At 43.2% G+C, this 22,755-nt stretch overlaps 2 protein-coding genes across 5 annotated transcripts in view; one reads left to right on the top strand and one right to left on the bottom strand.

The window, feature by feature from the left end:
- The window catches only part of LRRC31 (leucine rich repeat containing 31), a 36,768-nt gene extending 14,937 nt beyond the window's left edge, over window positions 1-21,831 (bottom strand). For all 4 annotated transcript variants that reach the window (XM_015291724.4, XM_040706098.2, XM_040706097.2 and 1 more), the window contains exon 1: window positions 21,708-21,831. The gene's annotated coding sequence lies outside the window, so the exon portion shown is untranslated. The remainder of the gene's footprint in view (window positions 1-21,707) is intronic.
- Window positions 1,921-15,558, top strand: SAMD7 (sterile alpha motif domain containing 7). The gene is made up of 9 exons (XM_025153600.2): window positions 1,921-2,008; window positions 9,154-9,295; window positions 9,897-10,023; window positions 10,164-10,300; window positions 10,588-10,666; window positions 12,381-13,060; window positions 13,963-14,084; window positions 14,508-14,618; window positions 15,286-15,558. The coding sequence occupies exons 2-9, from the start codon at window positions 9,193-9,195 to the stop codon at window positions 15,556-15,558; spliced, it is 1,632 nt and encodes a 543-aa protein (XP_025009368.2). The 5' UTR covers window positions 1,921-2,008; window positions 9,154-9,192.
- Window positions 21,832-22,755: the final 924 nt, after the last annotated feature.

The following is a 22,755-nucleotide window of genomic DNA, read 5'->3' as shown; positions in this document are numbered from 1 at the left end:
CCACCCAAAATCCAAACCCTGTGTCTGAGAGCAGTGTCCAAATGCTTTATATCCACCATGCTTGTGTTTTTAACGCTCTTCTGCCAAGTTCCTCTTTGTGAAATGAACTACACAAGTATCAATGTCCCGTTCCCTGTTAAAATCTACTAGTCTGTCAGAGAAGATTTTCAGGGCTAGGAAATTATTTTTGGTTGAACTTATGCCAGGATTAATCCCCTTTCAGTTAATCATTCACATGAATGGGTAATCTGCAGAGTTCATGCAAGGCCTGCAAAATATATTAATTACTAGAAACCTAATTAGAAATCAACAGAGTCAAAGGATCAGTGTTACTTCCATACAGTACCATCTGGTACAATGGGTCTGGATAGTTCAGGAAAACCCCATTGCATTCTGTGGAGATTGAACCTGAATACACACCATTGGGTTTTGAAAGTGCTCTTCTAACTCCTTACGTTCTACAATGAAGCGATGCTGTGTTGACCACAGAGATAACCCTGGCAATAAATCTGGGCAAAGGTGCACAGGAGAAAGTGTAACTCCAGCCCTATCTTTCACATTAGTATATACTAATACTATATACCTACACAATTAGATCTTTCCAGAGTGGGACTGCCAAAGCACTGTGCTTGTCACAGATCACTGCAGCACGCAGCAACCCTGCTTCTGTGCCAGAAATCAAAGGCTGGATGCCAGGGATCTCATGAAGCAGCATTCTCTCTTTCCAATCTTCCCTCATTAGATAAAATAGAAACAAATACATATATGTATACCTATTATATTGCTGGTTTTGTTTCTACCTCAGGATGTATTTTTTCCTAGTATTAAACAATTCCTATTTTTCCTGAAATGTGACACACATGGGCTGAAACATCTGATGAAGAATGTATGCTGATGCAATACTTTGCTCTTAACGTACTTGGGCAACCCCATATCTTACTAAGCATTTGCTTCAGCCTCGCTCAGACAATCCCGAAACATCCCAGCAGAGGAGCTTTCTTCAAGGCTGCTTTGGCCCATCACATTCACAGTGACAAGCTCCTGCAGGCAGCCACAGACTGAGTGGATTGAACACAAGCTGAGAATCATCTCGGTAGTTAGCATGCTACCCAGATACCTTGTCTGCAAGTGGAATTTGTGTTAGACATTTCTCCAGGATTAGGTGCTGCGATGGTATGTGGGAAAGGACATGGGGCAACCGTTGTTGCAGTGAGCACCTGATGAACTTCAGGTGGGTGAGCAAGGGGCAAACAAGCATCAGCTCTGATGTCCCATGGGCTGACTTGGATACCTCTCCCTGCCATTTTAAACTCTGTGATATACTGGGCGTTCATTCTGAGAGTTAACTCACTGACAGTGAGAATTAAAGAGTAAACTGCCGGCTTGAGCAGTATAACCATCTGATCCTTGTGTTAGCCTCACAATATGCTTAACAGGATTTCCATCTTCTAGTTCTCCCCGGTCCAAGCGGATACGCAGCTCTGGGATAAGGCAGTTGTGGGGTGACTGCTTGCCAACTGACAGAAGCATGCTGTTCCTAGAAACCTGTGCAAACAGGCAACAGTGCAGAGAGCCAGGCACTTCTTAACCTTCTCGTGTATTTCTTTCTGGAACAGGAAGATTTTAAGTGAATGCAACAAGCATCTTACAAGCTAACAACAGCTTAGCAGGTTAAATGTGAAATAGGTTTATCAGATCAGCGTGCCGCTCTTCTTGTAATTACGTTTTTGCAGCCTGTTTAGAGGATGGTATTGGAGAAGGGCTTGTGATGTCAGAGTGGGTAGGGCTTAGAAGAAGGGATGAGGGCTAATCAAGATAAATTCAATTTGTATTTAAAGTGAAGTCAGCGTTAGTTAAGGCAGTTTTTGACATGTTAATCTTGATGTGGTTTAAAAGCTGCCAATCACATTACTGAGGCAGCTTGGAAGGAAGACCTATAGTGAAGGCACAAATTGTGGATGTTCATGGCGACTTCGTTTTCCTCAAAACTAAGGCCTTCACAATAGATGTAAGTATACATGAAATAGAAATAAACAGTGCTAGTTTATAATACAAATAATTATACAACATCCTGCTAAGCAATACCAAGAAGTGTACGATTTTCATGTTTAGGTAGGAAAGGCTTATCTCAGGAGGGAAACTGCACAGATGGAAGCAGGCTGTTCTCTTGAAGAGCAGCACTGCAAAGAGCAAAGTTTGGAGTAGTCAGGAGTGACATAGAAAAAGTGAAGTCTGTGATGAGCTATGTACCAATTTCTCAGCAATCTGCTACATGCAGGTAAATAAACATGCATATTCAGGTGGAAATCGTATTTGCCTTATAGCATAAACTTGATAATTTTGGAAACATTTATTTCAGAAAAGGAAGCTTTTACTTTGGGAGGGCTTGTCATTGCATGCTCTGCAGTTTTTAAGAAGTCTGGACGTAGATTGAGTTGCTTAATGTACATAAACCAACGCTCTGCTGTCTTTTCTGACTGTCTTATAATATTCTTAGAAGCTAACTGGCTGTTGCTCAGTACAGCTGATTCTTTGTGCTAATGTATACTTCTTGAAGTGCGATAGGAAAACCTCAGTGTTCCACAGGTACTTCCTAGAGCAGTGAATTGCCTCCATCAGTGTGCAATTGGAATTAATCATCACGCGGATGCAGTTGGTTGGTTTAGTCTGATATACCTACATTGTATCTGCCTAATTTAAACTCTGCTCACATGCACAGCCATTGCAGCAAAGCTGTGGTAAGAGTTTTGCAGAACATCAATATATTGAGTGATATATTTTGTAAATATAGCATCATCACATTATAAGAGTTCCTTATATCTTCTTGTTATCAGAACGTGTGCATGGAATTAACTGCAGGCTGAGGAAAGCTTGGGCACTGTTCTATTGCGTTTCAGCTAAAATTTCAAGCTCCTCAGTTACAGAATATGTGGGTTTCCTATCTCTTGCATGCTCCAGGGATAGGGAAAGAGCAATAGAGACAATCCTGATTCAGATAACTTTGCCTTGGTCTGATCCTGCAAGCTGTGGAACTGAATGCATTCTGCCTGCTGAAGATGCTGACTTCTGAGTTGTTTACATGATGAGCTCTGCAATGTCATACTGCTCTCGTAAGGGGAATAAGTTTGTGTTAAAGCTTATGACTTCCTATATGAATGTGGAAAATGTGATTTTAGTGTCCTCTACCTGACTTGCGTAATCTGCAAATATTTTTAACATCAGTTCACCGCCGTTTGTTTTGTAATGAAGAAAACTAGCCTGAAAAGATCAATAATACTAATTTTAAAAGCACTACCTTGTTTTGCCTTAGTGGCCTAATACACAGTTTTCTCCCTTTATTCAGAGATGCTGGGATGTCTGAAGGACTCTGGTGCAATACCATATTCTAACCAAACAGAAAAGGTACACAGGATTCAGTACAGGTTTTTGAGAGTCAAACTCTTAGCCAGTGGAAATCAGAGTTGTTAAGAATAAATAGCTCTAAAGAGCCATCCTAAAACTCATTCACCTTTCTGCTGCCTGGTTTCTCTCAGCACTGGCAATGTCGTTGTTTGCACTACTATTTCAGCTTAGCTCAAAGCAAGACAAAAACCCCACTACAAATTCATTTCATTTGAAAATAGTCACCTTCCTCCCTGAGCATCAGAGTCCTCCATCCCAAGACTTTTATTTCCAAAATTACTAATAAAAAATGGGGGGAAAAAATCCCTTCCTTATGATTTAAAAGCAAACGATTACGAAGTAAACAACATAGCCTGGTTTCCTTTTAGCTGATCCCACTCAAGCATATTTTGCCATCTTTCATCTTCAAAAATAATCAAAGATGATACCATTTCAATGAGAAGCTATTTTCATTGTTAATTATGAAATAAATCCACAAGGAAAACAAAATGCATCATGCTTTTAACTCATTGTATGTAACTCATGTAATAGAGACCATCCCTTGTGAACAGCTATCTGTGCACCAGCTGGTTAGGAGACAAGGGCAGGTGTACAACACTGCACGCATACACGCATGCATACCCATGTTTGCTCAGCTACAACCACTATTTTCATTAATTCCTACTCCAATTTTTAACAACCATAGTGATAGAATGTTAAAGCTTCTGCTCAGTGTGATCCCACACGGAGCCTTTGGGTGCTGCCCCAACCATAGACGTACACCATTAGGGCTGTGCTGCAGGACGTAGCCCTGAGAGCCCCATCTCAGAGCTCCCTGTCCTGTACCCACACAGCCCCAGTGCTGCCCCAAAGGGGAGGAGGGCTTCTTTTCCCACTTGCATCACCTACATGGGGCTCCTGCTGTGTGTTTGTGCTCAGCACCACACAACCCCACTTTTGGGCACAGTCATGTGCCCATGAAGCTGATAGCTGCCCTGGTAGCAGAAAGGAACGGGTCTACCTTCACCCCGCTCCTAGAACAAGGTGCCAACCAAGCTTAGTTCCCGAAGGACTGAATTTACTAATACTAGGCCTTGATCCATACTCCAAAGCAGCATGTTTAAAAGAACTTTGACTTGCTGCAATCTTAACTATTAGCTAGATCAAAAATGGTGAACCATCCACGCCTTCGTTTCAGTAAAGGCATGCAAGTAAACTCATCGGATAACACCAGGTATAAATATAGTTATTTTCCTTTCTTTAAGGAATGTATGGTTCTCAATCCAGTTTTAGGATTACCCTCTAATCTCAGTCTCTGGACAGTCTGTGCCCACGTACCCAGGATTAGAATTCAGCCCTACAGCCTCTCCAGGAGTACCTTACCCCAGTTAAGAAGACACATCTCATGGTCCTGGAGGACATAATGTTGGCATCATCGCGTTATTCATTTCCAAAAGTCACTTATTTTACTGCTTGTGGTTTCGTGAACAACTACATTCTCCAACTTTAGGACTCCTAGCATAGTTTAAGAACAAAACCCTCAATACAACAGTTAATAACATTAGAATATTAATAATATTGAAATTGCTTTGTTTTGTTTTAAATGACATCTCATTTCTCAAGCAATCAGGACAGCTTTTTCTAAGAAGGGAGTCGGTGGGAAAAGAATCGAGACAATGCATGAGTTGCTCCATATATTTCGCCCAAAAGCTTGCATACATGTTTACATTATATGTTTAACTGATTTCTCTGGCATAAATTTACTTTAATATTTGAAGCAATACTCAGCTTCTCCCAAAGAGTCTGCGGATCCATTCATTGCAAAGGCACACCGAAAACTGTTCTTAAAAAATGCTGATGACGTGTGTTTGATGTAGATAAAACCACTATTAATTAATGAAACCTTAAAGCATTTAACTAAAACGTAAGTCTTCCACCAAACCTACCCTATACATAAGATGCTATTATGATACAGACACGCAGAACTGCTACAGACATTTTGAATCTGCACACAGAATAATGAGATTTCCAAACACTTCTGGTTCATGAAGTTCGTGTCTTGCCATGTCTTGTCTAATAAACTGAGACAGAATTAGTACTGGGTGAGTGGTTCTGCCGGCTGTCAAGAAGGGTTTGCTAAGGGTAAGACTCTAAAGGTAGAGATTAACTTGTCTTCATCCCTGTAATGTGCTGTACAGCCAGGATTTGTGCAATAGGATCAGAGAAGAGCCATATATGAATGCACCACCGGACAGCTGGTGTGTATGAATTTATATGAACTCGGCTGTAGGATTCTGAGCTCCTCTCAAATCCCAGCTAATATATGTATCAGAAGCAAACTTTCCCTGCATCTGAGCTTTTTGTTCCCTCTTCTCCCAGAGAGAGCCTTTTTTTTTTGTTTGTTTTTGCTGACGTTGGTTTCTAATATTATAGTCACTATGAAAATACTAAGAACCACAGTTAAATACTTTGATTTTGACCTGTCAGTCAGAGCCCCAGCTACGTAACTCAAAGAAGTGTCATTCCAAACAGCGTAACATAAACTAGTAAAGTTCAGCATCTCCTCCTGGCACAAGGTCACACAGGAGTCTTAACATTAGGATGTTAAGCCAGGTAAGTATCCTACCTGATCAGCTCAATGCTTCCCTGAACAGGAAAATCAGGGAGGTAAGTCATTTAATACAGATAACATATACATACAAAGTGTGCCGTTTATGTAAGATGTGCATCACACTGACATTCCGACATGCAGCTTAGGAAAGCAGCATCATTTCAGTGGAAATAGCATCTGAGGGCTTTTACCAGAAATACCAGAGTTATTTTTACATATTAGAGAAGAAATCCAAGATAAGTTAGATGGGGCTGACTGGCACAACAGAAGACAAAACAAGATAGAGTGACTTTATGGAGCAACTCCAGTGAAAACCCCACGGAGGAAGCAAACCCTCCTTTTGGCACACGAGGACTCAAATGCTGGGTCAGTGGAAGCAGTGACTGCTTTAGAGGGAGAAGATGCAGATGAACTTTTGAGTCATACTATTCCAAGACTTTTTAAGTGTAGGGTGCTGATGTCATCAACACTGCCTGAAAGTGATGCTCTATAAATCCGGGTGTATCTCTACAAGATAGTTTTCAGTAAAGGCTAACAAACTACCAAAACATATGGATCATCTGCACTATGGATGCTGCTGTATATGCTGTGTATGGAACCCCGCTTTCAGTGGGAATTATAACATTTGAAAGAAAAATCCCAATTTTTAAAAGAAAGATTTTGAGAAAAGTCTCAGGTAGTCCCACTTCAGCTCTGAAAGGACACTATGAGACTGTCAACAGGCAGCATACCACACAAAATCCATATTTGTATGAGGAACTGCATGGGACACCACCAGGGTACTGATGCTAATGGTTTCTAGCCAGTTACCACCACTGAGCTGTTGACAGATGTCAAAACAGGAAGGGTGTATTTGATCCCACACGGAGGCGGTGGTTTGAGGTCAAAATAGATGGATCCTTTCCCAGCAGATTTTCCACAATTCCACACTTTCAGACAATTTTAGTCACAAGTGTGATTTTATGGGGAGAAAGGAGGGGTTTTTACTACAACAGCAGATATGTAGAAGCTCTAGGAAGGCCTGATAAGGATCGTCTGATAAAACTTGTGTTTTTCCCCAAACTGGGACAGTTTCCCTAGAGCAAAATGTGTCCCCACTGTTAACAGAACAGAGGACTGAATCATGCTAGCAGTTCCTAAATAGAACAAGTGGTACAGCTTATCAGTCAACTGACAGGCGAAACCCTATTAGTGCTAACACTGACTTGCTTTTTCTTTCTTGATTTCATGAAACAGTAAGATAAAAACCTCCTGCTTCTTTCCAGGACAACTACTTGGACCTTTGTGGGTTGCTTTGCACCTTCCTGCTCTGCAGTCAGCTGTATAGGGATTAGGATGAAGTTTATACCTGCAGCTTTGTTTTCATGAGCAGCCAGTACAGAGCCCTCATTGGTGAGCAGAAACCACCTCAGTGACTCATGGATTGATACAGTATGGTAAATACCATCTTTGCAGTTGCCACCTATTTTTTGAGCTGTTGTAAAGTTTAGTTCAGCACTAAATCGCTTTAGTACTGAGCTTTAAAATGCTTTAGCAGCTCAGAAGCACTTTGGCAGCTCAAATGCTCTTCATGAGGCACCCAGCATCCTAAACCGCTTTAAGTCTAAAGTACCTCCCCCCCCCCCAAAAAAAAAATCAAATAGAAACACGTCCAGCAGCACATGTTCAGATAGCTGTGTCAAAAGCAAAGGGTATCGCGGTGTTCTTCTTGGTTTGGAGACGGTTATCTGCTTCCAAAAAGCCCATAGTCTTGGCCAACACAGAATCTAGCGCTTACATTCACAAACATAAGGAGCATCTTTATTCTAAGGGGTTGGTTGACATGACCAACGTGCCTACCCTTACCCAGAACACTGACCTTAAAGCTGAGACCAAGGATATTCACCATGCCATGCAGGATCACTGCTTTAAAGGTAAAGCCTGGACCAGCCTTGTGCTCACCCCTAACCATGCCAACATCTCACACCCTGTTTGGTCTGTGGTGGATGTATAGCACTGCTGTCTTTGTGGGGGTCACCAAAAGAAAACTGATCCCACAGTGGGATCTCATCATAGCAGCTCTGTGGACCACAGGTATTGACTCAATAAGACAAAGAGCAGGCACAACAGGGTATAAAAATGCAAATACATTCCAGCGTGCAAAGTAAGCGAGTTTAGCATAAACGTGAGGAAAAATAAAACAAGCAAACGGTAGCTGCCAGAGTTCCTGGAGAAGGCTGGCATTTACGCCGATAAGCCTGTGTAGATCATTGCTCCCAGATCCTGAGCAGGGCGCTTCGTGATTACTCATTCCCCTGCTATCAGGATCACTTGTAATCTAGCCACCTGCTTGTTTGGGCAGGCTCAGAAATGCTGATGCAATCCACCTCAATGAAGTACAGCTGTTCAACGATGCATTTGTAGTGCACAGTTTTCTGTCTAGTTTCCTACTGTTCGTCTGACTTCATTTACCCATAAATCTGATTCTTTTTATCACTGTTTTCATCACTACAAAGCACATGCCTTCTTTTACCTTCTTCATGTCACTCAGCAGTCTTAAGAGGCTGATGTGATTTGGGGCAGCTTACTTCTGCCACTTCTTTCCATCTCTTTCACCTAGTAGACAGGGCCCTATATTATCACAATTCAAAACAGGGATATTTGTTTTCCAGGCTATGAGCTCACGTCACTGTTCTCAGGGATGCTGTGGTACACCAGGGGCTGCAGTCAGATTTTGGCCTTAAGGGGCCTTAAGCTCTGGGCAGTCCTCTCTGGGAGGAGAGTTGGCCTTAAGCTCTGGGCAGCCTGGTCTGGTGATTGGCGACCCTGCACGTAGCAGGGGGTTGAAACTTGATGATCATTGTGGTCCTTTTCAACCCAGGCCATTCTATGATCCTCTGATTAAGACATCCTTCCTAACAGCTGATATTTCACAACATCCTGACTTGCCCCACACAGTAAGACCAAGAACACTGAACAACTCAGTATAAAGAAGGGAAACATGTGCACTGTTCCAAAAACTGAAAGTTTCTTTCTGATAACCAGTACAATCCCCAAGCACTGAAGGGCATGGCTGTGACTGCCAGAAAGACTACTTGCTTATCTGAGCAATAACTGGTACAACCTGCCCGTTCCTTACATCACTGAACGTCTCCTTCCTTTTTTTGGACCTGCCAATCCAGTTCCTTACCTTGGAAAAGTTGCTGCCATCTCCTTGAAGCATGACTCCACGAGATCACATGAGAAAAATGTCTATCCTGGGGGAACAGGGAGCACTGGAAGAAAAGCACCTGTATCGCCTAGCAAGCGGCATGGCAGCAGGAGGTAAGCAGGAAGGAGAAACCCAACTAATTGCATGTTTGTCTATAGAACTGCTAATCTCTGCATGAGACTCCTTTAAAAAGGTATCTCAAGTTTGTGTGAGGAACAATTGGAGAAATATTTCTCTATTAAGGTAATTAAAAGTTAATGCGGGAAGTTCTTGGCATGCAGAATTTGATCAAGAGATGCTAAGCAATGGGGAGAGGGGTCAAGGCCACAGAGGAATTCAGCAACAGGAGTATTACCTGGGCATTGTGAGGCTCTGCCATACAGCTGCAGGCTCTTCCCAGAGCTGCTGCCTCACCACTGGGCAGGTCCCAGCTAATACAACTGCTTTAAAGGAAAATGGTATTAAGAATCGAACTCTCTCAAACAGAGAACTTAACATTCCTGGCTCATCTCTGTTTAACTGTGATATCTGAGTTATTGCTCATGACTGACTGTATAAAACTGCATTATTTAAACAAAGTGGTTAACATGGCAGTGAAAATGTCTTCTTTTCGATGATGTTATTTAAAAACCTGTGATCTGCTAATTCATACAAAATCCATCTTTCTGCTAAAGTTCTACTACAGAATCACTTTCTGTGTGTGCTTTGTATCAGAACTGAGGCAGCGACAGGAGATGCTCATGAGGAACCAGCTAATGGCAGTGAACCCTCAGCTGATGGGCACAGCCCAGCAGAGAATGCAAGCGATCCCCTCCCAGTTCGAGCCTCGGCTGGTAGACAGGTATTCTGCAACGCCTCTCTACAGCAATACTGCAGATACAGAACAAACAGTCATGTGCTGTCCTTGAGTACATACAAATCTTAGATTATTATTAACTAAAGAATGCCCTTCCTGCGTCTGAATGTATGTTTCTCTTTCAGAGATTTGTTACCTTCAACTGAAATGACGGCCACAGCCGACCCGAGACAAATTCATATTGCATCCCACCTGGGGCCCACGGTCCCACAGCACAGCAGCATGCCCAACCTGCTGTCCAACCGCATCTACCCAGGCCCAGGTAGTGAAGCATTGCCTGCAGCACAGCCCTGCTGTCCCTTTCCTTTACAGACAATGGCAGGTGCACCTAACTACACACCCGGTGCAGGCTTCGTGCTTCTCCTGCATATTCCCATGGAAGCAATGAACACAGACAGTATTTAAATTAACTTTAAGTCATTCTGGCTTCCTGGCAAAGCACACAGTTTGAGTCTTGAAAAGCCTTTTATAGTGCTTCTGCATGGCTTTGGGGATTGTGTGTTTGCTTGAGGAAAAAGACTAAGGATTTTTTTCCCCCTTTCCTTTAAGGATATGGCTTTCTCCAACCAGAATCCATGGAGGCTGTGGCCAGAAGACAGGAACTGGTTCAGAAGCAAAACATTGCCAGGTATTGCCTGTAAGCTTTGCTGTGAGATGCAGCAGGGATTAAGGCAGCAGATGGAAGTGAGGAACTCACAGACTTTGTTGGGGTTTATTGAGAGTGCTTGAGATTCTTTTTCACATCACCCAGCAAAGCAGAGGGCCCTCCTATCTCCAGAGCTATTGAAATTTCTGCTTGCCCCTATTTTCTTTTAGCAATAAAACGATACAAAGAAAAAAAAACCAATCCCTCAGCCTGGTTAAAGAAACAAACACGCTGCAGGTTTCAGACCCAGCCCTTGAACTCTGGATCCAAACACCTCGACGATACAAGAAGTCAAAAACAAACTCAAACTTTACAGCTGTGCTACCACATGCAATATCTTCAGCCTCTGCAGCTGGGCTGCAGGGATGACTTAGCTGTGCCTCCGCCCTGCCAAGGGTGGGTGTGCAGCCTTCCTGCTGCAGCCAAACAATCTGACTGCCAGGTTACCACAGACAGCTGGGTTGTTTGAATAGCACCAGTGCAATCAGTTGCTGATTAAATAATCCTCAATGCCCTCCCTCACAGCCACGCCGTCTCCATAAAGTCCAGCCCCAGCCAGAGCCGTGCTGGGCTCCGGTGGTTGCAGCATCCCTCATGCAATAAGATTAAGATCAAAGAATAGATACATCCTGATCACACAACTCAGAACTATGACAGGTGTGTTTAGAGCTCTGCAGTCAGCCAGCCCTGATTACCAAAGCCCCCATAGCACAACACTTGAATCAGCACCGTGTTTCGGATTCAAGTGTTTCAGATTCAAACCCTCAAGTAAAAACAAGTGAGATGTCAGGCTCTGCTGTTTATCTCCACCTAAGAGCAATGTGTAATGATTGGGCACCGTGTACAAGAAAATGGGGCACAGACAAAACGCTGTCACCCACTGAAAGCAGGAAGTTCAGGATGCAAACGCTGTGGCACAGCTGAAAAGAGGGCAGAGGGAAAAAAGAACCGGATTTTAAGGAGTGAAGCAATTCCTCCATGCACTCACCTGCTGCCCAGGAGGTCTTCCTGACAATTCTATGCTAAGGAAAAGTCCCCCAGAAGTCAGCCTCTCTGTCCTGGTACTCTTATTGCAGTGTTTAGAAGGCTATCTTAGCTCCCCTTCATGGGCTTGGTTGGCCTTTTCCAAATAAGAATATAAAAGTCCCACTGCAGATTTCTCAAAGCAAGAGAGGCAGCTGCAGCCCCTCTGCTTGGTGCTGTTAGATGGGCTCACCTCTCCCACCTCTCAGCTCCACTGGAATATTTACAGCATCACTGCCATTTTCCAGTTTTCAGTATAATTTTCTGATTGGAATTATTAACCATTTATTTTCTGGATCCTTTGGCCCTTATGACCCCAGAGACACCTTTCCAAATCTGAAGACAATGTAACCCCTGTAATAATGCCCGGATTGCCAATACGCAAATAACACTTCTCTTCTTCTTGTCTGAAATACTACACTGAGGTATCACATGAAAAGTGTATCTTATCTTCCTTTTAGTTTGCTGTATGTACGTGGCAACACATTAAATATAGGCGAGCTCACCATTCCACCTGCAGCGTTTATGACATCTCACAAATAGCAATGCAAGGCAGAGGGATGAAAAGCGGTACTCTTTAATCTCTTCAATTATATCTTGGTTTTAATCTGACATGAAAAAAAGAGGTGGTTGAGGAACTGCCCTGACTGCTTGTGCTCTGTGTGTCTCTTAGAATGGAGATGGAGATGAGTGCTATTTTTCAGCAAAAAGAAATGGAGAAAGCTCATCGGAAAGGACTGCTGAGCCTGGAAGCACCTTTCCTTTACCACGGGATGCCGGCCAGTCCCATTGCTTTCCGTGGCAGGCACAGGCTGCCTGAAGGACACCTTCCCAGTGACTTATACGTCCATCGTACCACCCTCGATGAACTCCACGGCAACACCATGCTGATGGCCACCAGTCCATACCCCCCCGTCAGCACCCTGCAGAGGGAGAGGGGCCGCCGGCCAGGGAGGAGAGCTGCGAATCACAAAGCTGCAGACTGCGGGGCCAACGGCACCAAGAGCCAGACTGAAGACAAAAGTACGGACCTCGCCTCCACTGCGGTAGATGATGAGAAAGAAGATAAGAAAGAGGCAGAGGTGGAGACGCCAAACAAACACGAACAAAGCAAAAACCAGGCGGAGCCATCAGCAGTTGCCAAAAACTGCAAGGAGTTAGAGCAAGACTTGAGAAAAAACTGTGCTAATCACGAAATCTCTGCTGAACCCAACAGCTGCAACAACACAAGTGAGAAGGAGTCCAATAGCTCGTGTGCTGCCTTTGATGACAAGTACATGTACCCGTCTGCCATCCCCTTCTCAGCACTACCATACGGATTTCCAGTTCCCAGCAACCCACTGCTACCTCCAGGTTTGTCAGGTCTCCAGATTACAGTCAAACTGGCATGGCTATAGTCATTACCTCTATTGAATTGCTCTCTTATTTCTTCCGCTTTTTTAAAGCAAATTTGGGTACAACAGAGTCATGGCAATTTAATATAGAATTCATATGCTGCAAAAAGACTTGGTAAATCCGTGTCAACAATGGTAAAGAGTGGCTTTCCCTACCTGCAGACAATGCAGCTTGCTGGCACAATGGAGGTTGCAGGGGTTTTTTTGCAGGGCAATGCAATGCCACAGTGAAGTTGGCAGCACTTTGGGGTTCCCCAGAGGTCTGTTGGATGGGACAAGGAATCCCATTAAAGCTGTACTGCTTTAGGAAAACCTTGCCTTCTATTGGAGCTCTACGTAAGACACAGTCACAAGGTCACTGTACAATAACCATAGTTTCTAAAGCTTTGAGGCTCTTAAATGTACAAATGGCACAAAACATCCCAGTACCTGACAAGAGAACAGGCTGGGGAGTTTGTGCAGGATCATTTACCAAAGACACCATCTCAGTGAAAAACACATGATGCACGTTAACTATTCAGTCCTATCTGCAATAGTACTCAAGTTAAACAAAATCTCTGGGTGAAGGTAAAACAATGGTGAAGTATAACGAATCGATAATGCTGTTGGAAATGCTGCAGTGTGATTTGTACATGTAGTGACTGGTATTTACACTGCATACAGCAAATAGAAGCAAACCCTCCAAGATTAGTTACAACTATCAAGTGATTTTGGTGTCAAGGATTACTGTATCGGTGACTACATGGTGCTGTTAACATATGAGGTTCTGTATAAGTGTACGTAATCTTACATCAACAATCTTTTCCTATTGGTTTGCCAGCAGAATTCTACAAAAATAACATCTGTGTTTCCTCCTTAAAGCAGCCCATGGCCTGATCCTGAACGGAGAAGACATTTCCACCATTGAAGATATCCGCAAATGGACGGTTGATGATGTGTACAACTTCATCATGAGCCTCCCAGGCTGCTCTGATTATGCCCAGGTGATGACAAACATTCCTAACAGTCGCAGTCACATTTTAAGGTCTTTAGGATCACCTAGAGTTAAGATCAACAAATAAATACGACAAATACAGAGGTTTACTAGTTGTCAGCATGTTACAAAACAACAACCAACCAACCAACCAAGAACCAATAAAAAACAGCAAACACACCAAACCAACACTAAGTGACACCAAAAGATCACTAAGCCCCCACTTGCTAAAAACAAGTAGATAAGCCACAGGAAAATGTGCAGATGTCCATATATCTGAACAAAGGACATCACACTGCAGTTACGAGAGAAACGTGAAGGTAAAACACTGCAATTATTTCCTCTGTTTGTTGTCTACACCTCAGGGTTAAGCATAAAGAATAACTGGTGAAGTCTGTTAGAGCACCCTTTGATATTATTTTCTTTTCATCAGACATTCAAAGACCACGCTATCGATGGAGAAACCCTCCCACTGCTAACAGAGGAACATCTCCTAGATACCATGGGATTAAAACTCGGGCCAGCGTTAAAAATCCGCTCTCAGGTAATATCAAATGTACCAAAACCAGCAAGTCATGCAGATGTGAAAGGCTCAGAAGCTATCAAGATGATTTTTTTCCAAACGAAACCACATTTTTTCTTGCTGATAACTGCTCACTGCTATAATAGTGGGGGAGAAGGAATTCCTCCAGCATGGTTTGCTTTTGCATCTCTGTATGAACCAGCAGGGGGACAGTGGAGGTGGGGGTGTCAGGACTGACAGTTTGAGAGGTGCTCGGAGCAGATTCAGGACACAGCAGTTCTGGAGGCTAGGCTGAGGCTGGCAATGCTAAGATGGATTTGATGGATTTACTCCCTTGTATTCCTCTTTTTCCTTCCCCACTGGTAAGAACTGTTCTGATACACACTTGCTTTAGCTCCAACCTGACCTTTAAAATCTGCCAAGTAAAGTTTTCTGCAGTCCTTCTGGGAATACAATCCTATATGATTTGTAGAGAGGCTGTCCCTCTATGTTTGAAATTTTCTGCTCTTACTTTCATTGTGGACTTGCTTTACTTTGTTAATCACTGCTCATCCTTGGAGGTGGTGGGGAACCAGCGAGCTTCCAGGCCATGTCTCTGGCACTGCTACACAACAGCCAACCTTGATATTTAATGACAACAAAACCATCCCATGAAACAACCATTGCCATTTTGTTTCTGTCTTTCAAGGTGTCTCGACGTCTGGGCAACGTGTTCTACATGATGAACCTTCCCCTGTCCGTGCCCCTGCCGCCTGCTCCAGGCAAAGCCCCAGAGCAGCCCCCCGACATCGCCTCCCCTCTTCGCTGCAACAGCAGCGGCGATGTGCTGGACAGCCCCTGTTCACAAGGCCTGGAGACTTCAAAAACGGTGGAACAGATTGTTTCGGAAAGCAGGGAACATCCATGTGATGCAGACGGACCACAGGCTGACTTCCAGATGATCGCTTTTCAGAAGAGCTGAGCTGGGCCCAGAACATGAAACGTTTCTAATAATACAGGAGCCTTCAGTTACCAGGTGTTTGAGAGGGTAGCTGCAGCCTGAAACCTCTGCATGGGATTGAGACTGAATGAAACCAGCTGCATTGTGCTATCTGGAAAGCACTTTAAAAAACAGGACTACATATTAGTGCAATTACTTTCAAGTGCAATTCATCGAAAAGGGTACCAGTACAATTACACTGCTGAAATCTGTCAGAGGCTCAGAGTACACTCCGTACAGTTGTGCAGGTTGCTGAGGAACTACCAGGAAAAGCTACAGCCTATTGCCAGGGTTGGAATCTGCTTTGTGTGACTGCGTAAGTGAGCTGAGCTCAGAACAAAGCAGAAGCAGACAGCTGGGAGGACCGGCTGCAGAGACAGCCACATGCTGGAGGCAGCAGCTCAAAGCACCCTTCCCCTCTGCTCACCTGGGCAAGCCATGGGACATCTTTCCTCAGCAGCGTACTCAGCATTCTTCATAAGGGATGAAGTCACCAATTTCTGTTCTCTGCAAAAATGTGCTTTCTGCTCACTCCTGCTACTGATGGTTAACTATCTCACAGCAAATACAAACCACAGAGTGAGGTTTGTAGCTAGGGAAGTCTCCCCAGCATTCCATAATGAACCTTGTGCGAATTATCTTTATTCCCTCATTAGGGGTTTTGTCACACGCTGCTCTTTCACTGTGCATTGGAACTGTCCTCCACCCCCATCTTTGCAAGAAAACTTGACTCTGAAGGGCACACAAATAGTTTTGAGAAAACTAAGTCTTGTAAACTGAGTGTTGATCCATTGGTGATCTGCTGTATATTGCCACTTTAGATTCGCTCTCCTTTGCGTAGTTTCCTTGGCCACACAAAAACCTCTTAAAAACCAAGAGTTGCACTGTTGTGTAGATGGTGAGTGTCTCAACACATGAGGAGGAATGCTCTTAGACTGTGGGCAACTGCTTTTCTGCTTCAGCCTGAGGAAAAATATTTTATTAGTTTTGATACTGTAAATCAAACTTCTGTGCAGTAGATGATATGAGATTAGATGTTAGCAACAGTAACTTACAGTGTTCATCTCACTATGCTGTCCAAACTTCACAGCCATGAGAAGAGCGGCAGATACCTCTCATATTCCCTTCCTGAAACAGCCAGGTCTTGCTCTAAGAGTTTAGCATGACTCTGCTTTGCAGAAAACTCTGCCACTACCACCAGCTACAGCAGTGCTGGGTTCTGTGCTAATATCTTCAGGTACTGTAAGTGGGGTTTATGTTTTCAGGTTCCATTGATGAATTCCAGTGAGGCCCAAAGGAAAAGTGTGAATTGCTATACAACAAAATACTCCAAAGATGCAGACAGGCCCTAAGGTCATTTCCTAAGTGAGGTGCTGACCTTTATGCCTGTGATCTGGTGAAATTAATGAGTCTTTACATTACCATAAGAGTCTGGTTTATGTCTTATGCATCATCTATGAGCATCTTTCATACAAGGAACTGTTTATTGGATACTTAGTAATATCCAGAAAAAGAAAATTATAATTGGAAAGCCTGGATCCCAAGACTGCCTAAAGACAACAGCAGAAATAATCTTGGACTGGTGATTAGTTTGCTGCTTGCTTTGTCTCAGTGAATTTCAGTGTTAACATCCGTTCTCTTCAATATTTTTTCTGCTATTCCAAGATTTTAAAATTTAGCAAGGTGGATAGAAGAGTTTTATATTGAATTTGATAATAAAAAATGTTTACTTTTGCAGATTCTGGGTAAAGCACAGCTATCACTGTAAAGAATCATATTCTGGTTGTACTGTTTTCACATGCTAATTTAACATGGAATGTCTCGGATTACTGACACCAGAAGAAAGTTTCCTTTCACAGTAGGTTCAACTCCTGTGATTTTCCTCTTTCTGCAGCAGGTTGTTCACAAACCACCAATGAAGAAGGAAATATTAGGAAATACTTTAACATAGTCAACATGTTGTTAAGGAAAAAAAAAAAAGCAGCAGAAGCACCAGTACTGTTTGGCGTCTGAATTTCTAACTCTTTTCTTTCGTAAAACTGACTAACACATGAACAATGCCACTTGTCTAATTAAACACAATTCACATATGGTTTTCAAATGGTGTCCTACCTCACAGGACCGTGGTGCTGCAGGACCAATCCCAGCTGGGGGCCCACTGGGCCACACGATGTCGCTGCCCAGCTATGAGCACTTCGCAGGGGCCGCCCCCAACGGAACGGCAGCACAGCGTACAGGTGGGTGTCAAGAACAGGGATGTGAGCAAACAGGACTTGTTTTCCTGAAGTACCAGCAGAGCAGCTTGAGTTGAAATCCTATGTGCTAGGGAAGAAAGACTGAGATCTGGTTCTGAAGAATGCAGGTGCTGTTTTAGTAAATGGCTCAGATGTGAACGGTTACAGAAGCAGAGAAAGCTGGATCAAAACATGACAAGCCTGATAGTGCTGCAATTAAAAAGCATATGATCCTTTGCACATCCTGGGCTCTTCTTCCTAGAACAGAAAATGGGGACATGTGTGAGCAAAGCCACAGTGCAGCAAGGCCCAGGCTGCACACAACGGCAGAGTGACATTGGAAGGAAAGGGATTTGCCTAAACAGACACAATCTGTTCTATTTCTAATGTAGGGAATATTACTAATAGTTAAAGTTTCCTCTCTGACAAACACAGAAAGAATGCAAAAAAAAAAAAAAGTCAAAACATTAAAGATACAGAATCAGCACACACAGCCATGCTTTCAGACTTTGATGTGTTTTCATGAACTATGTTTACAAGGAAATACTCGAGGCTTTGCTGATTCTCAGCAGCCATGTGAGCTTTTTGGCTTTTAATGCTTATTCCAGCTGCAAAAGGGTGCAGTTAGCTACTGCAAGTATGTAGCAGAGCTGGCACAACTGTGGAAGTCAATGACTTTCGAGTGGCTACACCACCACTGCACTTGTTTTTTTCTGCAATGCTATTTAAATCACAGTGGAATGCATATGATGCCTTATAATAGCATGTGATGCCTTATAATACATATGCCATCAACAGAATTTTTTGACTCAACATCAGTTGTGCATGAGGCAGTAGCAGTAAGCTGCATCAGAAAATAAATTTCTAATTGAAGTGGATAGATATGAGCATATGTGGATAGCAATCTTCACTTTTAAGAGCGCCATCCTTTGTTGCACGAGGAACATGAAAGTACATCATTGAGCTCTGTAACACAACCCAGATGCACAAGCCAGCTAAGAAAGGCTCTGGACTGCCATGGATATGCAATGCATTTTGCAGGCCATGTGAATAAAATTCAAAGCTTTCAGATCACATAGCTGTAATAGACAACTATTGTGATAACCTTCCCTAAGACCTCCTTTGTACATCAACTATTCATTCTACTCCTAATACAATATACAAAACTCAGCACTTTTTTTTTTGCTGAATCCGTTTCTTCCATGCTTTAACATTTGCTGTACTATTTGCCATAAACACATTGCATGAGCTCTAACTTCCATCAGAGCAGGTACTCACTTCAACTCCTTCCAAACATCTGGTCTGAGGAACGAGCACAGTTCTCTATGAATCGGCCTATCTGACCTGATGTTTTCCTCTAAGCCATTATCATCTAAGTTCACAGGGAAATAACAGCTCAGTGAGGCTGGGTGCTCACCACAATTCTCCTTCCTGTGATGCCCATCTTTGACTAAGCCCTTCATGCTGTAATATATAGCTGTGGCCATATTGCTACAGTAATTTAAATATAACACAAACATCTGTTATGGCAAAGGAAAAACTCACCTCTCCTTTCCCATCTGAGGCCAAAAGGATCACTGTTACTTGGCCTTCATGCACTCCCCTTCCTCTGTCCCATTGTCAAGTTCACCTAAGCCTATATTTGCCCAAGCAGGTATTAGCTCTGCTACTCTCTGCATGGTGTTCTTGAGCCAGGAATCTTACTGTTGATAAGGGTACAAAGTCTTATCTAGACCATAGAAAAGAAGAACCTATAGCCCAATGTTATACAGATAACAATATTTTTTTTTCCTGTAACACAACGAAGACACGAATAGATGTTTTTTCTTATATAATACTTAAAAACCCATATGTGATGTCTGCATGTGTGAACGACTGAAATAAAAACCAACCAACCACAACAGCAAACAGAAGAGTCCCTTGTAACCAAGGGGAAAAAGGAAAGCATCAGGCCAACCTAAGTTTCATCTCCTGATTAACCTTCAGTTACAGGGTTAAAACAGCTCTGCTAGAGATGAGTGCTGCTCAGCCTGTGATTCATGGGCCTCCAGCAGGCTGCTAGCAGTCTGCATTGAAAGACAGTCTGCAAGGCAACCACCCGCTTCTGGCTGAGTCTGTTAATTTGAGAGATGTAAACACCAGAATCACATTTTTATAGAGCGAGGATTTTAAACTCAAATACTGGTAGTCATAATAGGAAACTCGTGGTTTTATAAAATAACATTTAGTTTTTCCTAACGCTCTGTCCTTTGCTATTACCATTCTTCTCCTCCTCTTCTGCCACTGCCAAAAAATACAGATGTAGAAGCAAGCCTTATTTTCCCTGAAAGCCTCAGCTGGCTCTCCAGCAAAATTGACCTCATAGGGTTCACCAGTCAGGGATAAAAGTATATTCTTGCAAGAAACAAAAAAAAAAAGCTGGCATTTGAAATTGATGAAACTAATTACATAAGGACTAGAAGAAGGGGAAATCCATGTTTACTTCAACTATGGTTTTTTGTAAGTTACATGTGTCAAACAATTCTGAGCTTTACAAAACCGAAGAGTAAGTGGCAAGAGTGGAAGTATCTAAGAAGAATCTTAGTGAAAGAAAACTGAAGCTATTTCTAACAAATATTTGTTGCTCTGCTAAATTAAAAGCTAAATGGCTAACTCCTAACTCAACATTTATAAGCTTCTGAGATGGAGGTGACTCAGGATACGTCTACACTGTACTGTGCCTCTGAGTAATGGCTCGTGTTTGTGGGTGGATGCTAGCTAAACCTGCCTTGAAAGTATGTGTTGCTGTACATTACAAGGCACATATCCTTTACATTTTGAATCCATAACCAATGATGAAGCTGGCTGGATAAGACAGGGGGTCACTCCAGAATGACCTCCAGCACATTATCACATGTAGACCTTCCATGAAAAGGCTCCAAACGTATTGTGAGGGAATTTCTGCATCCTTCTTGACTCCCTCTATAGCTGCTGTTCCTTTCTGTCTGTCTCGCTCTTTCCCCTGCCTGCCTTCTTGCCTGTCAACATAACAGCTGAAGTAACTGATTTGTTTCCCTGTCTCTTCCCTCAAAGCCAGAAGGATTAATAATGAGACCAATGGATCAACTTCATAAAAGCAAACGGTTTGTTCAGCAGAACAGACATTTTGTCAGACTTTGTGTTACCTCAGTTTCTGTATTGCAGAAGGCAGCGTGACTCCAAGGAAAATTTGCAACATGCTTGGCAGTAATTCTGTTGCCAACATGTAGATTTGCACTTCTGGTGCACATTAACTATGCCATAGTGTTAAGACTGTATCATCTTACAGATCCAGGATGACCAACACTGGTCCAAAACAATGGGACTACCAATAATGCACATGCCAATAAGGTGCCAAGAACAAGTGAATCTAAGGGTATAAGAAAATATACACCAGAGAGAGTAGAACACACCTGACTCAGTGTCCTGCCTAAGAAGCCAATGAAGGATACCCAAAAGCAGCATATAAGAACAAAGAAAACACCACAGAAAACTCCTTTTGCCTCCAGGGCTCTCACACAGACAGCTAGAGGTGATTTTTACAGTTAATAGCTCGTGATGCACTTTTGTTTTGTGAATGTACCCTTTTTCTCTCTTTCTTTTTAAAAACATTTCCAGCATCCCTGCTGCCATATCAGATCACACAGAGTAAAGAAGAGAGAAAATAAGCTAATGAAATGCTGTGGGTTTTGCTTCAGTTGAAGTAGGAAACCACTCCACTTGCATGCAATATCCTTCACAACAGCAATTCAAGTGGTCATGATTCTGAAACCCTACTCCAACAGAAATGGCAGTTGTCACTTAAGAGACTGTGAACATACTGCATGGTTCTGAAAGGCTCCTTTTCCAGCCTGCCCCACAGTTAACAGGTACACTAACCTTAAATGCAAGCAGCTGAACACTCCCTTCTGTTCCCTGGCTGTCTTGAGACTTTGCCACTTGCTTCTCCTTCGTTCTCTGGCTGTACTCGTGACTACAAATGAGCTTGTTCCACACAAGATTCAGTCTTGACAGGATGTGTGTTCAAAATGACAGTAACTGCTCCACTCAGCGCCTCACACTGGAGGATACAGTGCCTGTGGCACCTTCCCTTCTTGGTTCTTTCCAAAGATCTGCTTGAGGTGGTCACTTTGCTCACTGTGCTGCGCCAACACGCAGCTCAATGCCCAGCTGTCCTCAGAACCGCTCCTGCAAGTTACTGTTTCTCAAACTCCAGATGAATTAAAAGCTCTGTGAAGAAAATAAAACGGAGATTAAGCAGAAGCCTAAAGTGCTTTTCTGGATGCTAGCATCTTTCCGTGCCGGTGTCCTATCATTAACACTTGTGTGCTGTGGCTGCCAAGCCATGGTTCAGCACCAACAGCAGGCTGTTATGATCAGTGAGCCACCCGTTACAGATGGCTGGAAGTCTCCCTGCAAGAAAGCCTCAGCCTCAGATGTGCTTGTACATCACTGTGAGTTGAGCACATCAAGTAACTGTTGATTGCCTTTCATAACCATACTTTCGACTAAACATATTTTGCCTGCAGGTGACAGGAGGTTGTTTTATTGTGATCATAAAAGCCTTCCATTCTGTGTGTTTGTCACTGTATCTCTCCAGCGGTACCTTTTATAGTTGGCTCTGCAGTCAGACAGCTTAATTTGTAACTTGTGTAACTGTTCTGCCCGGCAACAGCACCGGGAAAGCACTGAGGAGATGGTGGACCAGAAAAGGCACTGGTGTGGTGATTCAGGGCAAATACTGGAAGTGATGTCGGGTTTTTAATTACCTCGTTTTCATCCGCCTGTACTTTTCCATCCCAAAGTGCCACGGCACGGATCGGGAACACGGAGCCGGGACAAACCATCCCACGCTTCGCTAACTCCAGTGACCTCACGGCGAAAGCACGAGGGGCTGCCCTGACAAAAAGCCTTTTTCTCCCCTACA

Source organism: Gallus gallus, chromosome 9 (genome assembly GCF_016699485.2).
Source record: "Gallus gallus isolate bGalGal1 chromosome 9, bGalGal1.mat.broiler.GRCg7b, whole genome shotgun sequence".
NCBI lineage: Eukaryota > Metazoa > Chordata > Aves > Galliformes > Phasianidae > Gallus > Gallus gallus.
The sequence above is the reverse complement of the archived record's forward strand: the minus strand, read 5'-3'. Positions and strand labels throughout refer to the sequence as shown.